General features: G+C 41.8%; 1 protein-coding gene across 1 annotated transcript in view; it reads left to right on the top strand.

Annotated features, from left to right (window-relative positions):
• The window catches only part of snx19b (sorting nexin 19b), a gene marked incomplete at its 5' end in the record, with an annotated part of 62,051 nt that overhangs the window by 323 nt on the left and 38,230 nt on the right, over window positions 1-23,498 (top strand). Inside the window, 9 exon segments of the mRNA XM_083913823.1 lie at window positions 102-296; window positions 1,647-2,801; window positions 13,089-13,290; window positions 13,428-13,528; window positions 13,640-13,759; window positions 13,954-14,078; window positions 15,569-15,662; window positions 15,789-15,948; window positions 20,580-20,709. Of these exon segments, the coding sequence (XP_083769949.1) occupies window positions 102-296; window positions 1,647-2,801; window positions 13,089-13,290; window positions 13,428-13,528; window positions 13,640-13,759; window positions 13,954-14,078; window positions 15,569-15,662; window positions 15,789-15,948; window positions 20,580-20,709 (2,282 nt within the window).

Here is a 23,498-nt window from a genome sequence, read left to right as displayed (position 1 = left end):
CTGGGCTAAGCTAGTCTTATACTGCTTGCTCTTGGGAAACCCATATAACTCCAGTATCACTTAATTTACACATATTTTGATTTCATCATCCACAATTTCAGGTTCCACCGTCTGTGGAGGATGAACATCACTTGGACCAGGAGATTCACAACACAGTGAGGAAAATCATCAGGGACTTTGTCACCTCCTGGTACTCCACTGTGTCCTCTGAGAGTGGTTTTGAAATAGAGGTTCAAGAGGCCATGATCTCTATGGCCATGGAGCTCAAAGTACGCGCAAGACAGCTGGACAGGAAGGTACTTTGATTAAAGAGAGTGTTGGAACTCATCACCAAGTGACCTGAATATTTAAATCTCGTGTAAAAAAAAAACTGTTTTGTTGATTTGGATAAGCATTTAAAACATACAAGGTTATTAGAACTAGATTATTTGCTTCTGTCTGTAATGCTTCAGGAGCGTTGATGAATGTATCAAAACATAAGGTATTCAGGACTTTAACTGGCTCCGGTCAGTTCTGCCTCATCACAGGTTCTGGTGTGGACATGAGCTGTGGTTAGTTCAACCAATAAGGGATTTTTTTCTTCTTCATTCCTATTAAAAAATATAAAAGCCCGAGGAGCTGAGAATCTCACAAGAAAAAGGAGCACAAATTATAAACATAATTTTGAGTAAAATGTTTTTTTTTTCCTGCCTTAAATCATATTCTGAACCCTCTGACTTATTGTAGGACGCCTTGAGATTTGGAATCACTGTCCTCTAGGCAGCACTGTCTATGGCTTGTAGCTGTACACTTCGAAAAAATTACAGTGATTTCATTTCAGCATTTTCAGATGAAAATAATTGACTTGTTGCGCCAAGGCCTATACTGTACTATTTTTTTTTATCACCCTGGCAGCCCCAATTTTAATTCAATTTTATTTTATTTGTAGTACCAAATCATAGAGTAGAGTAGGTCTAGATCCCACTGACTTATTTATGATTTGCAGAGACCCAACAATTCCCCCATGAGCAACTGCAAATTGCAATATCTTTTTACAGTATGTACAATTTTAAAGCAAACTCCCTTACAAGGCACCATATATTGTATTATTTGTTTTTGTGATCAAATATGTTTTGCTTCTACTACATATATTAACCATGCACACTGTGCAGCTGCAGCAGGATGCAGTATAACCTTATATAAACATATGTTTTGTGTTGATTCCCGCTCTGGTGACAATTCAATACCCCCTTACCCCACCCCAACCATCAGGAACCACTGGCCTGAAGGTATACACACCAAAAAAAAAATTATATGAAAAATAAAAAAGCTCTATTGGAATTAAGAGGACAAAAAATATGATATGCCAACATGTCAGTTATCATCAACTATGGAATTTCATACTTTGACAGGGTATTGGACTTAGACTTGGACCCATGTTTTCTGCTTAAAAAAGTATATCAAGAAAGAAATATAGCTATTAAACATGGTTGAGAGAATGTGAGGGTTTCCATAATGCAGCCAACATTTCTTGGCAGCACTTACAATAAACTGTTGCTTGTTTGATAATGCCAAGGAAGAATAATCAGTAGGTTGCTTGTAAAAGAACGAAATTGACATTTCAGTGGTCTTTAATGGGCCATGTGTAACTTTTTAATTCACTGCAGGAGCTGACCCAGAGGATCCTTAATCTGTTTGGCTGCCACCTGCAGGACTACATCAAAGCGAAGCAGCTGGTTGCAGAGCAGCAAATGCCTCCGGCAGCAAAGTGGAGCAGTGAGAGTGAGCGGTTGTGGAAAGCATATTCCAGTGTTACCACGCCTCATCTCGCCATGAGCAGTGAGACAGTGGAAATCCCCTACACCAGAGCAATCGTAGATCTGTTGCTGCATGTTTTGGTGCCATTGCCTCATTTGGAGAGCCGCACTGGACGCTTTGTTGTTGGGGAGCTCATCACCTGCAACGTTCTGCTTCCTCTTATTGCTAAACTGTCCGACCCTGACTGGTTAAACATTCTCATGATCGAGATATTCGGCAAGCCCAGCGAACTGCAGGAGTCGATTACAACGGAGCCATCTGGTTCATCACCACCACTATCTCCACCACCTGCTGAATCAGAGCTCGCTCCACCGCAAGACACAACACATGTGCCCCTAAAGAATAATGAAGTTAGAGCCGTGACTGAAATGGTCAGTGACACAGAGACGGCGCCGCCTGAGCTTGCCGCCGACGATATGATTGACCCAGAGGAGTTGGACTGTCCACAGAACAACGCGGAAGAAGAACCTACTCAATCCTTTTTAAGGCATTACATGAGAGGAAGCAAGTCAAACCCATTTTACCAGGAAAATGACTCGGACCTGGATTCTCCTTCGGCTGACTATAAACAAAGATCCATCGATTCCCTGATCATGATAGGCCAAGACGAGAACCTGTATGACAAACAGAAAGAATGTGCCACATCTGTTGACAGCAATAACGGTGTGGACCTGGATGATGTTTGCCCTAGTCCTGTGGATGTGTCCTGTCTTAAAGTATTGGTGAATTCAGAGCTAGTAAGGCACACGAACGGCAGTTCCCCTTCAGTAAACTCATCCAGAGAGCTCCTTCTGGGAGTAGAACAGACCGGGCTGGGGAACTCCAATGAGCTGACTGTCATCAGTCCGTTGCAGGGCTCTTCCCCTATACCGTCGTTCAGTTTTGAGCCCCTCAGCAGCCCTGATGGACCAGTAATCATCCAGAACCTCCGCATCACTGGTACCATCACAGCTAAGGAACACCGCGGCACCGGCTCACACCCCTACACTCTTTACACTATCAAAGTAAGGAGATGACATATTCTGTGTGTGCGTCCCCTTCCTCTGTTCATAATTTGTCATTTTATATTTTTATTTGTTGCCAGCTAATTATCTCTATAATCCAGTTGTTCTGTGGTGAATGTTAAACGAAAAGAATACAAACTTTTACTGCGGCTCAACACCAACTTTATTCGCCATCTTGGCCCGTTCCCAACTAGAACAACAACCGTCTTTTAACCCCACATCCGGTCCCTTCACAATAAAGGTTCCTTCACAATAAACGTTATCTTTTCCATACAGGTTGATATTTGTCTAACTGAATATATTAAAACAGTGCAACAGTACACAGTAAGTTAACAAACTCACTCTCCTTAAAAAAAAAAAAAAAAAAAAAAATGAAACCAATGTACTCCTAGTATGCAACTGGAGCCCTATTATCTTATTTTTAAACACGCACATACACATTCTTGTTTAAAACAGATACACCACAACATTGATGACATAAATCATAACATACCACCTAAAAAAAATAACTGTGTTTGTTTGGACATTTAATCAAGTTCCCATTGTCCATCATTAAGTGCCTTCAATAGCTGTAGAGCCGAAGCTCTTTTCTTTTTGAGACAGTCCGCAAGTTGTTCTCTTGTTCTGTACCAAAGGACCCGCTCAACCTTTTTGGTTTGAATAAGTTCTTTAATTTTGACTTTGTAGATTGCAGTGCGTCTACCAGTGAATGATTGTCTGTGACACAGCTTATTGTTGAGGGGTGTACAACATTACCAACAGTCAGTTCAGAAAAAGAGTGTAGACAGAAATATGGCATTGTCAATCCCATCCGACATTGCCAATGTTTCACCTGCCAGTGTACTGCGAACAACCCTCTTGACTCTCTTTGACTGCCAAGCAAGAGGAGAGAACTTTCCACTCTCCCCCATTAGGAAGATAAGGTGTCCTCCCTGAGTGCCTCCATCTGAGAGATTTCCAAATGAGGCATCACTGAACACGATCAGCCTAAGGGTATTATCACTACCTAAATGTTGGAAGTTCAGAATTACCTTCTTGGACTTCAATTTACACACTATTTTGTTTGCTTCATGAATAATCTGTACCGTTGCCTTTTTTAGTCCTGACGCCAAGTTGCTAGCATCAAACATTACATCTGGCCTGCTCTGTCTTGCAACCCAAAGAATTTGGCCAATCTTAGATCTGAGCTGATCCTTTTCTTTCTCATTTAGGGGCGAGTCTTGTTCCACAGCTCGTGAATGGTCCAAATGTATTGGCTGCAAATGCTGAATGTAGTTGTCCTGGTGTACTTGCACTCCTTTGTTAACAGTCCCAAAGTCCATCCCTACATAACAGAAGCTCCCATGCTCTTCACGCCCCATTTGGAATGCAGATTTGAGCTGAGGTATCACTGTTGAGGAGAAATTTTGTGTGCCTCCCCATATGAAGTCATCCACATGGCAGGCCAGAACTCCAGTAACAGTACAGTCCTGATCTAGCCAATAGAAAACAGCTGGATCAACTTGAGACACTTTTCCTCCTGCCTTGAGTACTATTTCTTTTACTCTGTTGTACCAGTATAGGGAGGCATCAGCCAGACCATAGACAGAATCAGGTTTATTGCCAGGCAATTTTCATTGCAAGGAATTTGACTTGATTTGACATTGCCTACATAAATATAACCATGAACACAAGCAAACTAAACATATGGCATTGAATTATATACATGAAATATAAGTGAGTGTGTTTGTATGACCAGTGCAGGTGGTAGTGTGCAAGTTAAAGTGTCCAGTGAAAAAAAAAGGGGGGGGGGGGTGTTAATATAACAGCTGTGACTTGGGTACGTTAATATAACGTATGAGTTCCAGATGTCGTTAATATAATGAATGACAGTTAAGTGTCTTTAACAGAATTCCAAAGTCTGATGGCAGAGGGGAAGAAACTGTTCTTGTGGCGGGAGTTTCTGGTCCTGATGGACCGCAGCCTCCGGCCAGAGGGGAGAGGTTCAAACAGATAGTGACCAGGGTGGGAGGGATCAGCAGCTATCTTCCTTGCTCTCCTCAGGGTCCTTGAAGAGTAGAGTTCTGGGAGAGAAGGGAGGTTGCAGCCAATCACCTTTTCTGCAGAACGTATGATACACTGCAATCTGCACCTGTCCTTGGCAGAAGCAGCAGTGGATAATGGCAGTGTAGAAGTGGACCAGTATTGTCCGCGGTAGATTGCTGAGCCTTCTTGATGAGGGAGCTGATGTTTGGCTTCCACCTGAGGTCCTAGGAGATGATGGTGCCCAGGAAGCGGAAGGACTCCACAGTGTCCACTGGAGAGTCACACAGGATGATGGGGGAGGGTGGGGCTGTGCTCTTTCTGAAGTCTATAGTCATCTCCACTGTTTTCGAAGTATTGAGCTCCAGGTTGTTCTCCCTGCAAGTCACCAGATGGTCGATCTCCCATCTGTAGGCAGACTCATCCCCACCAGAGATGAGTCCAATGAGGGTGGTGTCATCCGCGAACTTAAGGAGCTTGACGGACTGGTGACTGGAGGTGCAGTTGTTAGTGTACAGGGAGAAGAGCAGGGGGAGTCGGGCACGTTGAGTCGAGAAAGCTTGTCCTGCAGACGAGCCGGGATGATTGTGTTGAATGCAGAGCGGAAGTCCACAAACAGGATCCTGGCGTAGGATCCTGCAGAGTCCAGATGCTGGAGGATGAAGTGTGTGGCCATGTTAACAGCATCGTCTACAGACCTGTTGGCTCTGTAGGCAAACTGCAGGGGATCCAGGAGTGAGTCTGTGATGGAATTGAGGTGGGACAAAACCAGGCGCTCAAAGGATTTCATGACCACAGAGGTCAGGGCGACAGGTCTGTAGTCGTTTAATCCAGTGGGTCCTGGTTTCTTGCGGACTGGTATGATGGTGGAGGCCTTGAAGCAAGCTGGTACACGGCATGTCTCCAGTGAGGTGTTGAAGATGTCCGTGAACAGAGGAGACAGTTGGTCTGCACAGTGCTTTAGGCAGGATGGCAACACAGAATCTGGCCCAGCAGCTTTGCGGGGGTTCTGTCTCTTGAAGAGCCTGTTAACGTCTCTCTCAAGGACAGACAGAGGTGTCGGCGGAGGGAACGTGGGGAGGGGCAGCTGTAGTGGTAAGAGGTTTACAGTCTCTGTTGTGGTGGTGGGGGGAGAAGGGCTGGTGGGCTGGAGCTGGTGGGTAGTGTGGTGGGGGGTGGTGTGAGTACTGTCCAGGTGATCTTCAAAGCGGCAGTAGAAGTCGTTGAGGTTGTTGGCAAGGCGTTGATTGTTAACAGCAGGGGGGGCTCTTGGCTTGTAGTTGGTGATCTGCCTGAGCCCCCTCCAGACAGAGGCAGAGTCATTAGAGGAGAACTGATGTTGGAGCTTCTTGGAGTACAGCTGTTTAGCGTCCCTCACGGCCCTGCTAAACCTGTACTTGGCCTCTATGTACTCTGCTCTGTTGCCACTTTTGAAAGCCCTTTCCTTGTCAGACCTCAACTGTCGCAGTCTGGGTGTGAACCAGGGCTTGTCATTGTTATAGGGTCTTCTCACACTGTCCTCCCGGACCACGACCCGGACTTTAGGGTACCTGTCCCCCCTCCCTCTCCCCCCCGCGCCCCAGCCCCGTTTGTACTCACACTGCCTGGGCCTCGGCCAATGCTTCTTGCTGTCCATACGCCATCAAGCCGTAACATGTCACACGCATTGATCGCGTGTGTGTGGCTTTGTTTACAAATCTTTCCATAGACCTCTGAGTTTTTGTGCGTCTTGTCGACTGTTTTTGAATCTTTTCATCCGACCAAATCTGCAGTAAACACTCCACCTCCGCACCACACCAACGTGAACCTTTCACCACCATTGTTGTTGTTGTTGTTAAATGTCCGTGCATGGTCCGTCCTTCTATTTACATGTCCGAACAGGCGGACATAACGCTACTGCCGTAGGGCTCGTGCTCGTACACGTGCGCACGCTCGTGCTCGTACATGTGCAAACGGCTCCGCTAAAGCCCACCTCTTTCAAGCGGGCCGTGGACGGTCCGCTGGCCGCAGTTGAGCGCGGAGCGGGTGCATCACATGGCTTAAAGGTACTAGGCTTTAGCTGAAAAAACGGTTTTGGCCGCGGCCAAAAGGACAGTGTGATCACGCCCTAAGTCACCCTGGTGCGTGTTGGTACACAGCAGTCCTCACAGAAGCTGATGTATGAGGTCACAGCTTCTGTGTACTCATCCAGACTGGTGGAAGCAGTCCTGAAAACATCCCAGTCAGTACAGTCCAGACACGCCTTTAATTCCTCTGCAGCTTCAGTGGTCCACTTCTTTGATGTCCTCACCACAGGTTTAGAGAGTTTTAGTCTTTGTCTGTAGGCAGGAATCAGGTGGACCATGTTGTGGTCAGAGTGTCCCAGTGCAGCGCGGGTGACGGCGTGACAGGCGTTACTGACTGTTGCGTAACAGTGATCCAGAGTGTTCCCCTCCCTGGTTGCACATTTTATAAACTGTCTGTATTTGGGCAATTCGTGACTAAGGTTACCTTTGTTAAAATCCCAGAGGACAATAACTAAGGAGTCCGGGTTGGTCCACTCGACTTCCAGTATCTTGTCGGCGAGCACGCGCTGTGCGTCCTGCACGTTGGCCTCCGGTGCAATGTAAACACCGACCAGAATAAAGGAAGCGAACTCACGTGGGGAGTAGAATGGTTTGCAGTTAATAATAAAAGTTTCCAGGAGGGGAGAACAGTGCCGTTGTATCACCGTTACGTCCTTGCACCAGCCGCTGTTGGTGTAGAAACAAATACCTCCACCCTTTGTTTTGCCAGAGAGCCGCGTGTCACGGTCCGCTCGGTGAAGCTGGAATCCATCCAGCTGTAGCACAGAGTCCGGGATGTTCTCACACAGCCATGACTCGTTGAAGCACAAAACAGAGGATGAATTGAAGTCCTTGTCTCTCCTCAACAGAAGCTGAAGTTCGTCCATTTTATTGCCCAGTGAGCGCACGTTGGAGAGAAATATTCCAGGTAGCAGCGTGCGTCTTCCCCTCTGGCGAAGGCGCACGAGCGCACCGGCTCGTTTCCCCCTGCGACGGCGTAAAGTTGTAAAGGTGAGGGCACCTTTGACTAAAAAGTTCACCAGAAATTCAGGAAACAAACCCTGTGGAGTTGTTACCCGAATGTTCATGAGTTGTTCTCTGGTTAAAGAGAGCCGTGAACCCAAACAAAAAACACTGTTTACAAACAAAACAAGACAAAACAAAGCGCACCAACAAATCGAGGCAGCCATCCGCGGCGCCATCTTGACACACTTGTTGAGTTTCCATAACATCCCTTTGCTCTCAGCTTCAGGTGGTGGCCTAATATAAATGTCACGTGATAGCTGCATTCCCTGTAGGAATGCTGACTTTATGTCCATAGAGTTAATTGTCCACTGTCTTTGACAGATCACTGCCACAAGCAGCCGAAGAGACTCAGTAGCACATGTTGGAGAATCCTTTTGTAGCTCTGACGCTTCTAACTCCTCAAAACCCTGAGCAACAAGTCGTGCTTTGGGTACTGGCCCAGTGGGTGACTCTTTGAGAGTGCACACCCATCTGGTGGAAATGCACTTCTGTCCCTCATCTCTAACTTCCTCAAACACATTATTGTGGTGCCAGTTTTTTATCTCCTGGCATTTTGCTGAGTCAAAGAGACATCTTTAATTAATTAATTACAAATATATCCTCACATACATCTGGGGTAGTGGTCTCAGGAACATGGGTTTCAACCTGAAGATCTTCTACTCTCCACATATCGGCTGACTCGGTTGTCCCTGCAACATCACTAGGTTCAATATACTTTAAGTTGTACCAGTGTTTGTATTTACCTGTGGCTTTTCCTGCACGCCCTACAACTTTAGCGGTGTTTAAAATACCACTGTCTTTGTATTTCACAGTTTGTCCTGCCTTCAGACTGAAATCTGTTGCGTGCCTATGTCACTTGTGAGATTTTCTTCTTCATTCTGCCCCCCTGTGATCATTTCTGCAGGGTCTTTTTGCATGAACCTTTGTTGCACCTGAGGACCAGTGTGTTCTGTGTTCTTTCCATTATTATCATCAATGTCCTGTCCTTGTTCAAAGTCATTGTTATTGTCAGCATCATCATCTGTGACATGTTACTCCATGTTTTCTGCATTCACTTTTCTCAGTCTGAGATGATGTACCCGGATGCAGGTTCCTCTATGTCTGACAAAGACCACAGCACCATCCTGACCGATGACGAGTCCTGGCCCTTTCCACTCATGGCAGTCCACTCGCTTATAGTACACTTTGTCTCCAGCTTCATATTTTTCATCTGTATTACGTGTTTGTTTCCTCAGCACTCTACGTATTCTTTCTGAACACTCTGCTTCTGTGAAAGCTTTTCTTGATGCATGTAATGCAGAGATGTGTTTTGCTACCCATTCACTTTTTGTTGTGCCCTCTAAAGCTGGGGGTTTATCAGTGAGCACAGAGGGCAGGTTGGGATTTTGTCCAAAAACTAACTGATGAGGACTGTAGCCATGAACATTTTGCATGGTATTCTTTGCCATGAGGGCCCAGTCCATAGCAGTGCTCCAGTCACAACCATTACTTTCCTTTACTTTCATTATGGTCTCAGTAAGCGTTTGATTGTGTCGCTCCAGAAGACCATTACTCCATGGGCTGTAGGCAGCTGTTGTCTTAAACCTCTATGTTAAAGTTCTCCGCCATATCTCTTACTTCATCATTGTCAAACTCTCCTCCGTTATCGCTGAATAGCTTCTGATGTGGGCCATGCACACAAAGTGCTTCACTATTTCCGAAGACTTCTTTGTGGTCAAAATGCTGCCTGCACTAAATCGTGTGAACTGATCAATGATGTGGAGATACCACACACCTGGTATAAGTTCATGCAGATCTACAGCCACCGTCTCATTGTACTGAGATGCCAGTGGTAGACAGACAGCAGGCTTGGGTGCAGTCTTACTGTATCTTTGACAAACATCACATTCCCTTACAAGATTTTGCAGGATGCTGAGCTCTTTAGCAGCCGCAGCAACCTGTCAGCAGAAGCATGACCAAACTGTTTGTGCAGTTTCAGCAAGGTTTTTTGTTTTGTCGGTGAACTCATTTGCTCCTTTTTTCATACTCTTCCTTTTTTTTATGATGAAGTTTCATTTTCTGCAGTTGTCAACACATGTTCATCACACTGAATACTATTGTTTTTGTTGTTCATAAGGTTTACACAGTAATGACCAGAGCTTGTAAAGTCAAGTCTTACAGGTTTGTTGAACATCACTGTCATTTTTCATATCTAGTATTGTCCCTGCTCTTTTCATTGAGTCCTTACTTAAAAGTAATGGAATGTCAGCTGGGACGACATCAGTTTCAATGTAACATCCAGTCTCTCATATTTTTGCAGGAATTTTTAACTTTTTTGTGGAACGTATCACTTTTCCATCTCCAAATCTGAAGGGTCTTTGACTGTGTGTCTCTGTTTTCTTTATCTCATTTAACTCTCTCTCGCTCAGCCATTGTTGACCATACACCGTCCGTGTGCAGGCAGTGTCAATAATAGCTGAACCAAAACACAAAGATTTCTGCTGCAGAGGGTAACTCTTTTGTACTCCTTTGAGTGATAGTGCACTCCTCAACTTGACCATTTACACGGTCCTCGGTTAACTTGACTTGCTCACTTTTATGTGGACAGTCCTTGGCCCAGTGAAATGTGGACTGACACACAGCACACTTTGATCTCCTGTCATACCTGTCCAGTGGGTTTGTGCCAGGCAAAGGTGCTCTCTGTTGATCCTTTTGTGGCCATGACTTGCCTCTCTCTCGTCTCTGCTCTGCAATATATGCCGTTTCTTGGTTAATTCCCATGCTGGATGCACCAGCCGGATTACCTCCAAATATCCTCTTCAGTGCTGACTTCATTGATGCAAAAGTAAGATCTGTGCATGCTGTAAGCGCTAACTGTCGGTCTTTTGTGTCCAAACATGCAGTATCCAACAGTTTAAAAGCCAAAACAGCATCAGGATGTTCCATCTTGTACAGTCCGCCATAGACGTACTGCCGTCTCTCTTAACCCGGTCGAAGCTTGAATACGCGTCATATGTTCGGTCTTTTTCTTCTTTAAGAAACAAATTGTCAAGTTTGTCTAACAAAGTCTTCATACTGGTATCTTTATTCAAGTCATCTGCCGGTATCTCCATCCCCGTTTCCCTTGCTCTCCCAGACAGCGCCAAAACAACTGCAAGCGCTTGCTTGTCTTTGTCGAGCTCCGTGACTCTGGTCCAAATAGCAACTTCATTCTTCCAGCTTTCATACGCCGCTCCTTCGTCGAAGCCGAGAGGTACTTTGTAGTTACTAACCATTCTCTGCTACCAATGTTAAACGAAAAGAATACAAACTTTCAACACTTTATTCGCCATCTTGGCCCGTTCCCAACTAGAACAACAACCGTCTTTTAACCCCACATCCAGTCCCTTCACAATAAAGTCTCCTTCACAATAAACGTTATCTTTTCCATACAGTTTGATATTTGTCTAACTGAATATATTAGAACAGGGCAACAGTACACAGTAAGTTAACAGTGAACACTTCTAATGGCTTTAAGCTGATGCAAGGCACAATGACAAACTTAAGCCGTATTCGGACGTGATTAGTTTAATGTGGGGTAAAATAGACTTACCTCAGGACGTCTGTAATATAAATGAGCAATTCGCACGGGATTGCGAAATCCCTATATTCTACCAGGAGAGGGAGGGGTTACTTGATTTATGCGCTACGTCACCTCCCTGTCACCATGTGCATGCTACGTTGCTTTCTGATATCACAAAAGTAAACATGAAACTAAAGGACAGAATCACTTATCCAAAAAAAGTGATAAGAGTGCTTCTTCCAGACACTCCATGCTCAAAAATATGTTGGAACTACGTGTTGACGGGATATTGCGGAATATCAACATATGTTTTACAGAGGGTCGTACGGGGATTCATTTTAGGGATTTTTTCTTAACCATTTTACAGAATGTAAAAATCGCCATAATTATTACTGACATTCTCCAGAATATTTAGTGACATGGGGCACTCAGACAGGACTAAAACCTCTGGTGGTTTGTTTAGCTCCGACAAGACGTAGAAACACATTTATATAAACTAAAATGGTGGTTCATTCCCTGTTGTGTACGAAATGGACTGACTTTTTAATAACACACATGTGGCTGCTGATTGGGTAAAACTAATAAGGTAAAACGTACCTCAAAGCCTATTGCACACTGTTTCACACCGTTTCGAGTCAACGCGTCATTTAAGCCGGAAACTCAAGCAAAATGGTACATACTGTTTACAGTTTGAACATGCCTCTGGGTAGTTTTGCTTGTAGAATTACTGAAGCTATAATCAATTACCTATAAAGTTGGCATTTAATGTTATGTTTATCGACTAATCAATAATCATAGTTATGTTGATTTATCACTAGCAAAAAAGCTAAATAACCTAGCTATGGCTAGTCAGCATAGCTAGTCCAGAAGTCTGTCAAAGTGAACATATAATTCTAGCATTGTTTTTCCTAAACTGATTTAAGGAAGGTGTAGCAGTGAAATGAGTTATTCTATTTATTCTACGTTGTATTATTGAGTTATTTATTATGTACATTTTAGTATTCATTTGACAATAAATTATTATAAGTTGAATTTCCAGTATGAGAGTTAGAACTGTTGTCTTCACTGTTGATACTTTAACAGGATTTCTTCAGCGCTGAAGCCTTTGTGACCCTCATGTAAGGCCCGTATTACGGCAATCACTTAAATTCAGCTCAAAGAAATTGAAAATAAAAGGTCACAACACTGGAAATAAACGACAACAATAGAAAAACAGTGATTTAAGTCTGTTGAATTTCTGTTTTCATTTTCTGAATCATTTTTAATGAATAATGTTGATCTTTAACGTTATCTTGTCTTTATGTAAAGCGTAACATTTTAAATTCAGTACGAAAAAATAATTAATATCAGAAATGATCTCCAATACTTTTGTACACAGTATTTAATGCACAACTGTTTAAATAGTTGGTTGTATTTGAGTTTGTTTCTTAGGTTTCATGTTATCAACTCATTGTTTGGCACAGGCTATACAGTAAAAGATTATATTGATTATAAAATTGGCAAACTATATTGAATATTCTAATTTAATACAAATATGAATATCAGATCTTGAGACATTTTACAAACGGTGTCACAAACAGCCGAATGCTGCAACATTGTAACTGGGATCTGCAACAGATAACAAGCCTCGTCCTTTGTTATGTTTGTTTTCAGTATGAGACGGTTGTGATGGGCTGTGAGAATCCAGGAAGCATCCAGCCAGGCTCTGAGGATGCTGAAGATGCACTGTCGGGTTGTGAGAATCCATCACCCATTCAGCCGATAGCTTATCACATGGTCAACAGACGATACAGCGAGTTCCTCAACCTGCAAACACGGCTGGAAGAAAGAACTGAACTACGGAAACTAATCAAAGGTACGAATGATGGACTCTGGTTCATGATACAGACTACTTAGCTGCTGTGATTTAAGTCTTGGCTATTGCACATCAGATCCAGTTTGACGTTTGGTACTTGAGCCAACATCTGTCTGACTGATATGACTGTGTTTCAGGCGTGAAAGGTCCAAAGAAAGTATTTCCAGACATGCCGTTTGGAAACATGGACAGTGACAAGATAGAGGCCAGGAAAGGACTTCTGGAGACCTTTCTGAAGGTTAATGGATTTATATGGTGTACATTCATTTAGGATTTGCAGACTCAATGCAACAGTTGATGTTGTTTTTGATTTCTTTGATTGTAGACCAGCATTCTGTTCTTTTTTCAGCAACTCTGTGCCATCCCTGAAGTAGCCAACAGTGAAGAGATGCAGGAGTTTCTGGCTCTCAACACAGATGCTAGGATTGCCTTCGTCAAGAAACCTTTCATTGTGTCACGCATAGACAAGGTTTAATCCTGAATATTTCATTGTGGCACAACTAATACTTGACTTTGTGATAAGCCTTGTATGTGCATGGTTATAATAATCAGACTTTTTTATTAGACTTTGTTTTTGTTGTTTGTTGCAGGATGAGTATGCCTAAGTCTTGATTGGCTTCATAGTGAGTTTGTAATGCAGTATTATTGTTTTTTTGTGCTTAGATTGTGGTGAATGCTATTGTGGACACCCTAAAGACAGCGTTTCCTCGTTCAGAACCTCAGAGCCCAACAGAGGATAACGAGGCAGAGATGGACGGAGGGAAAATAAGTGCTGACAAGAAGAACAAGTATGACTCCAGACATCCAGACCAACTTTTATCCACATATTTGATGGAAACCAATACAGAGAATCAACAGACACTTCTGGTGTAGATGGGCGGTGACTTGTAAAAAAGCAGGCTTGACCCTCCTTTAATCACACCCTCAGCCCTTTCCTAACTATAAGAGCCAGTAGTTGCCAGTTTGGTAATGCAGGTTTTTTTTTTTTGGTTGAACAATATCAGATGACAAAGTTGCCTCTGTTGTCAAGGAAATGTTCAAACTATAATTTTTACCGAGCACGTACCAGTGTAGTTTCAAAGCAGAGTGAAGTTAGAAACTCAAATACTGGCCGTGTCTGGGGGTAGGAAGGGTGTAAGGGATCATGACCTGCATGGAGGGGGCTACAGTAGGATATAGGAGCACAACGTGAACCTCTGCAAGTGTTGTTTATTAATTGTTTATTGGATCCCCATTAGTTGCCACCATGATGACGACTATTCTTCCTGGGGTCCCTAAAAAGCAAGAAAAATAACAGTTTGAATAGAAATCACAAAAAATACAAAATAAAATAAAAAACAAGCAATTAGATTATTATCATAAAAAACTCAGATCATGAAATAAAAATACTTAGATGACTAGGCAAATATGAGTGTTTGTATACATCCATAACGTGTGCATACACACACTCACTCACACACACATCAAATTCCTACAGGCACATATATATTGTGCATATATCGTATACATTCACATGTACCAAGCATACACACAAGTGTTATGCCTAAGGTTGCAAAATTCCAGGAATATTTAAAGTTAGAAAGTACACATTAGTGGTAATTATCGGGAATATAGTGGAAATTTAGGGGTAATTTATACTAACTGTATTTACCCCGTCATATAAAGACATGAATCTAAACATTTGCATTCTCATAAGCAGATATGCATGCAAAAAATGTTTTTGTCTCTATCTATTTGTGAGTAGATCGTTTGCAAAGGGCATGGCCTCAAAAGCTGTAGTGTGACTGATGTAGTTTACAAGATGCTTATAATCTGTGTATGTAATGGAAGAATGCACAGTGCACGGTTAAATACAGTTAGTATAAAATACCTAAAAATGTCCAGTTTATTCCTGTTAATTCCCATATGTTCATGCTAATCCCCTTATATTCTCATATTTCTATTAAGTCCCATATGTTTCCATTAATTCCCATGGAAATTTTCCAACTCTTTTGCAAAAAAAAGTAGAAAGTCCCACATTTTCCAAGCTTATCTTGACGTGGAACATTGCAGAAACTTTCTGGAAATGTACCGCAGACTTTCCAACCCTTTGCAACCCTAATTCTACCCTCCTGGCAAAGCTTCTTGATGGCAGGTGAGAACATTGTCTTTGTTTGTAAAGAGGGTTATGAATAATAACTCATGCAGTCTTAACACAGGTTTAATCATTGCACATTAATGATAGAGTTGATTTTGTTTGTGCGTGTATATGCATATGAATTTGTTTGTATGATCCCAGGTCTCGTCTGAAGTTCTCCAGTAAAAACATCCCCTTCATGAACGGCTCAGACATTAGATCACAGGTTTTGTTCAGTTGGGATCAAACTGGCACAGTAAGTACCTCACATGTTGATGACCACTTACATATGCTGCTTCAGTTATCAAGTGACTTTTTAGGACTGATTCAAGGTTGTCCTGGTTTTACATCCTCCTCCTCCTCCTCCTCTCTGTTCTCAAAGGTCTTTAACGGGATGTCTTTGGGAGATTTGCAAGCCTTTATCACTGAACAAGAAAAACTGGCCATCAGAGTGGAGACAGAGAAGGAGGACAGTCCAGTGATGAGAAGATCCGGAGACTTTCTGGATGACGGCTTTAGAGGAAAGCACAGTCAGGAACCGGGTAAGAGCAGGCTCGGGGATACATTGTGAGAAAGTACTCACTCTGCTTGGTGTCAGGGTCAGTCAATTTGCCCAGTTCTTGTAATGTCTCAAAGCTGCTGTAGGTAAGTTTAAAGAGATCATAGGACTAATGTCTGATGGGGTCTGTCTAAACTAATGGAGGAATCAACATACCACAGTTGGCACCAGCATATATTACAAAAACACAATTTTTAAAGATGATTTTTTTGGGCAGTTTTCAATTCTTTTATTAGATAGGACAGATAGGAAATTAGTTGAGAGAGAGAGAGGGGGAGACATCCAGCAAAGGGCTGCAGGTTGGAGTCGAACCCGCGGTCGCTGCCTCGAGGACCTTCTGCCTCTTTACATGGGGCAACTGCTCTAACCACCGGCCGCCCCAGTTGGATCATCTTTGATGGAGTTAATCAAATATTTGAAATGAGTTCAAATCCAAATGTTAACCCTGAATCTGTACCGCCTAGCCTCTCTCTTCATTATCTCTGCAGTCATCCTGTCTGCTCGTCAGGTTTGTCTGCTTTCATTTTCCTTTTTGTCGGACCAACTCACTGGCTCACCGACAGTTGTGTCTTTCTATTTTCCTGTCTGCATAACTCTACCACTTTCCATTCAGTATCTCACCACGATTACAGCGGGACTATCTGATTGAGACCAGCTTGTTCCATATTCCAGTCACTCATCACATCCATCTGATCGGGTTCATATTTTGGCATGCTGCTGTGGCCAAAGAGAAGAAAACACATTAATGTGACCTAGTGTGACAGTCCTTTTTATTTTTCCTTTTCACACCTAAAGCGCCCATTAACACCTAAACTGTGTTGTTGGTGTTAGGAAACTTTATCTTTATCTTAAGTGTTATATAACTTGACTCGTCTGAGAGAGAGACAGTGAGATGATATCAGCGAATAGGCGAGCATAGGGACTCCTTGCCAGCATCTTAAGTGTTGTTGCATTTCTCTGAAAAATTGAAGTGAACTTGGTCAGATCGAACCTCGGAGGGCTGAGGGAGAGAGTGAACAACGATGGTCACTCTAGAGGTGGATATCGCTCACAATGCATCGCAGATGTGCATTTGGTGCAAGAAAAAGCATTCATGGTTAGGTGGCAGTAACATACAACCGTCAAAACTCTGGTTACTGGCCACCAAAGAAGAAGAAGATGAACACATTGAATAAATACATTTCGTCCAGTGAGCAGACCTCATTGATAGCTTGATATTTTGTAATTAGTATTTAATTAGATTTTGTTGTAATGTTCTGCTTGTGTAATTTCTTTATCACCCAAATTATCTGAAAATGTACGGAAAAGATGCTGTGTTTTGGTATACTATTAACCAAGCCCCCACCACAGCGACTTCCTGGTTGATCCAATGGGGAAGTGCCAAAAACTGCAGTTCTCCAGGTGTCCACTAGGAGTAGTTTGCATAATAGAGCAGTTTCTCATTGATCCCCATGTTAAACAGGCTGTTTTCACAGCATAGTTAAACCTGTTTAAGGCCTGATACAGAAAAAACATTCTAGTCTGTATGTTTAGGTCATATCTCCATGACAACACTGAGGGGGGGTGAATTGTTTTTAACAGGCTAGTTTTTATTTTATTGCAGGTAAGGTTTATGAATAATTAGGGGAAGGGTCTCTTGAGTGACAGCTAGCCTCTAGTTCTCACTCCTCCTCGAAGGTAAACGTCAGCCAGATGGACGTATCTTCCTCCCTCCAAAGTCACATACATGCCCTTTTTTGGTAAGAGGAAATGAAGCAGAGTTAAAGTCTGAGAAGATGGCCCCTCCTATAGGCGAGTACGATTGGATCAAGTTGAGAGAACGGTTCCCAACGGGTATGCTACGTCCATTTTTTTATACACTCTATGCTTAATCCTGTAGCAATAATCGTTATGATCAATCATGATACAAATCACAAACTTTCTAAATCAGAAACCCATGCAGATATTAACCAAGCCTCATTCAAATGTGTCTGCAGGATTTTCTAAAGATTTGGTAAAATGCAATAATAATGATAATAATAATAACAACAATAATAACAAATAATAGATATAAATATCAAATAAGATGGAAAATTGAAGCAGCAACGCTAAGCCTACAACTGGTGTTCCTCCACTCCTTTCCTGCACACTTTACCTCTGCTCTCCAAGTGATCTCTGTGATGATGTTGAGTAATACCAAGGGCTGAGAGGAAGTGGAACTATTAATGAAATGGAGCCGATATGTCTTGCTCTTGCTGACCATGCAGACTTCAGTGCGTCATGCAGCTCACCAGGTTGGTGGGTTGTTGGGTGTTTTGCGCCACTCGACAGGATGTTCCTCCAATAATTCCTGTTGCACACTGCGTTAAAAGTAGGGCCCGACCAATAGAGAATTTTGGAAACCAGTACCGACTTTAGAGGGGAAAGTGCTTTTAAAAACAAATAACTTTAACTTTATTCTACATTATACATAAAATATATTAAATTGTCAACCAATTTTAGAAATTAATAGCAGAAAATTAGCATTCAGCTGCTGACCATTTAAATATCAAATAAAAGTGAAATATAAGGCTATAGAGTAAACACCATTTCAGAATCACCCCAGGTCAATCATTTTTGCATTATATGTTCTGTAAAAAGGTTTTCATATAGGCGCATATAAGAAAACATAGGGATTATACCGATATGTCTGTGATAGGCTGTTAATATCAGCTGACTGATATATGGGTACCTTGCTGATTTCACATTGCTCTCCTAACACATCGTCAGACTCACGAAGGACACTCATAAAAATGATCAAAATAACTGCAGCAGAACAAGAGATATCGTCTTTTTTTACTAGCCATGATAAAAGGACCCATCTTTGGCATTAGCGCTAACTGCTAACTGTTTGCTGTCCTTAACTCTTAATTGGAGCATGTCTCGCCATCCACCCTGCTGCATCATGTATCATCACTGCTCCATCCTTTTCCGTCACAGGGAATCACCATAGGAAAAATGGATGATCTGATTAACATCACATGGAAACCATCTCTTGATGTTGGAATGAGACATTCCCTATTTGATTGAATCCAAATTGCATTTCTTCCTTGTTAGGCATCTGGTCATTGTCTTTTTGAAGGACAGTCTTTTTCCCCCAGACACTCAGGGTGAACGAAGCGCCCAGTTCTGACCAGACCCTGAAATGTTCCACTGTAAAAGTTACCAGACTGACAGTTCATTGAGAGCTAATGTGCTGCTCTCACAGCAGATATATTATGTCTGAATACCTTCATGTTTCAATCAGTGCGTTTACCGTAGAGTGAATCTTTATAAACAACCCGATGCCTAATTATGAAACTCATTCCATACTTAATGACTGACACTGACGCTCATCTTTTCTAGCACATGCTTAGCATTTCCCTCTTTATATAAGGTGATTTCAGATTGTTCAGTTTCAAACACCAAGTTGCTTAAATTCAATTGATCATTTTAGGATCTAAAAATTCACGTTAATTCCAAAACTCAAGTTTTATCTGATTTGGACTTGTGATAATTCAAACACCAAAATCCAAGATGAATGAATGGAACTGACTTCTATACAGTGAGGTCAAGTTCTGTCAGTCCCATGATCTTAGAAAGAGAAGTCCGATGAGTGGCTGGAAACTCCTGAAATCTTTCTGAATGTATCACATAACCAGAACAAATCATGTTTTTGAAATTACAAACCTTTTCATTTTTTTAAATTAATTACAAAGGGTGGAATTCAAACCACATGAATCAAGATAGATGGTTCCCAACGAAAAATATTTTAGTGCTATTTAAATTTCATTATTAAATAATATTAATTAATTCTAATTCATCCAGTGCAACAGGTCAGCCACAAATTCTGCAGTTTTCTGCCTTGTGCTCTTTAAAGTAGTTCAAAATCAATCTTTCCAGTATTTGTCATTCACCCTTTGTAGACTTCGACTTGGAGAAGCGGCTATAGAAAGTTTGTGGTTTTGTTACGGGGCACGGCAGCTGTGGTTATCTTCAACACATATCTGGTGTTGTGGATGCCAGTACCACACAGTTTTCGAAGAGGAGAAATTTGAAAGATAAAGCTGTAAACCTTTGACAGCCACCGTTTAAGATTACAGAGGATTTTAGGTGACCTGTCGACTTTTGATGCCATCAGGCGGTTGTCCGATGAGGCTTTTTCACTCTCTATACACTTAAACTTACATACTACTGCAGATTGCATTGGAAGGATTGTTTTGACTAAAAACCAAAACGGATTTTGATGTAGTTGAGCTTGATTGATGCATAAAATATAAAAAATCACACTCAGCAGAACCAGCAGTGTCTAGGTCTAACCACATGAGGGCAGTGTTAATAAATGTATGAAGTGGGGTGCTGATGGGATCACTTGACCTACATGTTCATAAAATGCCCACCGAAGAAACACATTTCTCTGAAGCAGATTCTAATGTTTGCTTTCAGATATACAAAGTTGTCCCTCCATCTGTCTGCCAGGTGCTACTTTTGAGTGCTAATCCAACATACATTACAGTACATTTTAAATATGGTAGCTCATCTTTGATTATAACACAGTAAATATCTTGTAATATGTCAGTGGTGTTTTTATGTGTGTCTTGCATGTTGTGGGCACAGCATCTGAGACGGCGCTGGCTGAGGTGGCTCTGGACATCCTGTGTCTGCTGATGAAGGAGCAGTGGAGCTGGCTGTGCACTGAAAACATTCAGAGGACCATCAGGCTGCTGTTCGGGACCCTTATTAACAGGTGACATGCTATATTCATTTAACAGTCGTGGGATGCCACAAAAAGAGTGCTATGAGAAAAAACTATTTCAGTAACACTAACACAACAGCAAACTTTCAACATATGTCCCCCAGGAAGTTATTACAAGAGATACAGAGATGTAAAGCAAAAATACTTAAAATAAAAATCGAATTAGCTCTATGCATAATGAATAAAATAGAAAAAAAATGTTGTCAGATTGATTGATTGACTGCCTGTCAGTCTAAGTAATGTGTAACTCATGATGGATTAATGTAACGTAACCAGCGGATTAGAATTTTCTAACACTATGACACAAAATACCTAAAAAAGAAAAGACAAAATTCTTTCTGTTCTTAATTCCAACATTAGCATAGCAACATTCATGTGACAAAAGCTAACATCCTTCGACTGAGTGTTTTATTTTGAAATCTTTTATTGAGACTGTCATGGCATTCTGCATCCCCTGTTGACATGGACATGCTAATGTTGCCCAGAGAAGAACGAGCTCAGCAAAAGTTTAAATGTTGCCAAGGCCAGGCTGTCTTAGTAAGTATGAAACCAGTGCCCTCCCGAAATGGAAAAGTTAGTTAACCCAAAACACCCCTTGATCTGTGAGCTTCAGGCTTTCTATTACTCCAATTTGATGGGGCTCCCATTTGCAAAAGTATCAGCCATCACTGTTGCACTACTTGGATCACTTGTGTTGACATCTTGCCAATGTGATTTGTTCACATTAATAGTTCTCCCTAACTAAAAATGAAGGGTGTCCTAAATTTCAATAAAAAAGAGGTTGCAAACCATTTCAACACCTACTTTACTTCTCTGGCAGAACAGCTGGAATCAAATCTGCATCCTTCCCCTGGGTTATTTCTATTTATCCAGATGCAGAAAATCACAATCTACTGAATCATGCCTACTCTATTTCTTCAAAATCATGAGCAGGGATATAGATAATTGAAATCTCTGCGGAAAAGTGTTACTTGATCTTCAAACAGAATTTGATACGATGAATCAAAAACAGATTGTCAAATTTGAGGCCCCGGGGGCAGACAGCTCCACCTGTAGGTGGATTACGTCTTACCTGTCAGGGAGGGAACAGTCGGTGGCCCTTGGGCGAGTACTGTCTGGCCCTAGCGTGGTTTAATGCGGCGTTCCGCAAGGAAGCATTCTCGGACCGTCCTTATTTTTGACATATATTAATGATGTGGCAGACTCCTGCTCATGTGACCTATTTCTGCACACTGATGACTCAGCACTTTTATTGTAAATAAATAATCACCAATCCACGCTAGAGAGTTCCTTGAGCGCAGAGCTAGCTTCTGTAAACAACTAGCTGATTGACAATATGCTGTCTCTACATCTTGGTCAGACAGAGGCCATCTTATTCAGCTCAAAAGATTGAACAGATGGTCACTTTGAATAAAGTTGTTGTCAGTGCAAAAGCGTCAGTTAAATACCTGGGATGCATCCTAGAAAACAACTTGGATAACAGGAATAACAGCAAGGTTCTGAGTAAAATCACCAGGCTCACAAAGTTCTTAGGTAGAAACTCTACATTTTTAGATAGGCCAACAATGATCATTTTGTTAACTAAAAATAATAAAAAAAAAATCATTTTCAAGTATTTCCTGGTTTGAAGGCCTAACAAGCCAACTTAAAGGGAAGCTGCAAACAGCACAGAATAAATGAATGGGAGTCATTCTGATCTTGGGCCATAGGACTCATATAGGTAGGTCACAATTTGCTGAGCTCAACTGGCTCCCTGTTGCGTCTCATGTTATTATGTCATTGCTGAACATGATCCATAAAATATTGTTTGGTAGTGCCCAACATTTTTGTCATGTCTTATTACTAAAGTAAAGGACACAAACAGTACTTGCACTTGTGGCAGCATATCAGATCTGTGTTCTTATCAATTTAAGACATCGTCAGGGAAAGGAACCTCTTTATTTTTGTTTAAGAAAATGTTTTCATGGATTATTACACACTCTGGTAGTGTCTTGTCTTGTCCTGATGTTTTCTGTTGAGGACCACAAAGGAAATTAGTCCTGGACTTCACTGTGTTTCTATCCTCAGTTGTATTTGATGTCTTTACATGTGTGGAAAGCATTTTTGATACAATTCAATGAATCAAATCAAACCAAATCCCCACATCACAAGCAGATTCACATGTCCCATTAAAATACCTGCAACCTTGTTTTGTTTGTCTGTCCTTTTACACCTTAGATATAAACTCATTTTGATTTTGAAGAAAATGAAAGAAATATGAAAACATTTTTAGCGTATTTAATTGTATTCATTGTTTGTTTAAGTTAAAATTTTAGCCGTAATTTGCAGAGCACCTGTTGACTCCTGTGGTGACTGACGGAGAATGGGCCAGTATATTTTAATATGATATTAGTTTTGGGACCACTTCTACTTTGTGCTGCATAGTAGAAATATCTAGAATCTGTATGGTGTTGACTCTCATATAGATTTTTATACTTTTATAAGCACAACAGGATGGTGCTTGTAGTACTGTGAACGGTGTGTAGAGGGTGTGTGCATGTTTTATTTTTGATTTTTATTTATTTGTGTATTTTAAATTTCGTACCCACACTGCAATCAATCAGTCAGTCAGTCAGTTCTAAATGTAAGCAGGTTATGTAGGTATGCCAATGAGAGCTCCTATAACTGGACCAAGTCTGACCACATAGAAGTGAGCCTGACAAATTGATTCAGGTTTGTTTTCTATTTTCTTTTGAAAGCTGCACTACCAGAGGGTCTCTAGTGTGTCTGTAGCCTTTTTG

This window comes from Echiichthys vipera (genome assembly GCF_963691815.1).
Source record: "Echiichthys vipera genome assembly, chromosome: 5".
Taxonomy (NCBI): Eukaryota; Metazoa; Chordata; class Actinopteri; order Perciformes; family Trachinidae; genus Echiichthys; species Echiichthys vipera.
Note: the sequence above shows the minus strand (reverse complement) of the source record. Positions and strands in the feature narration are given on the sequence as shown.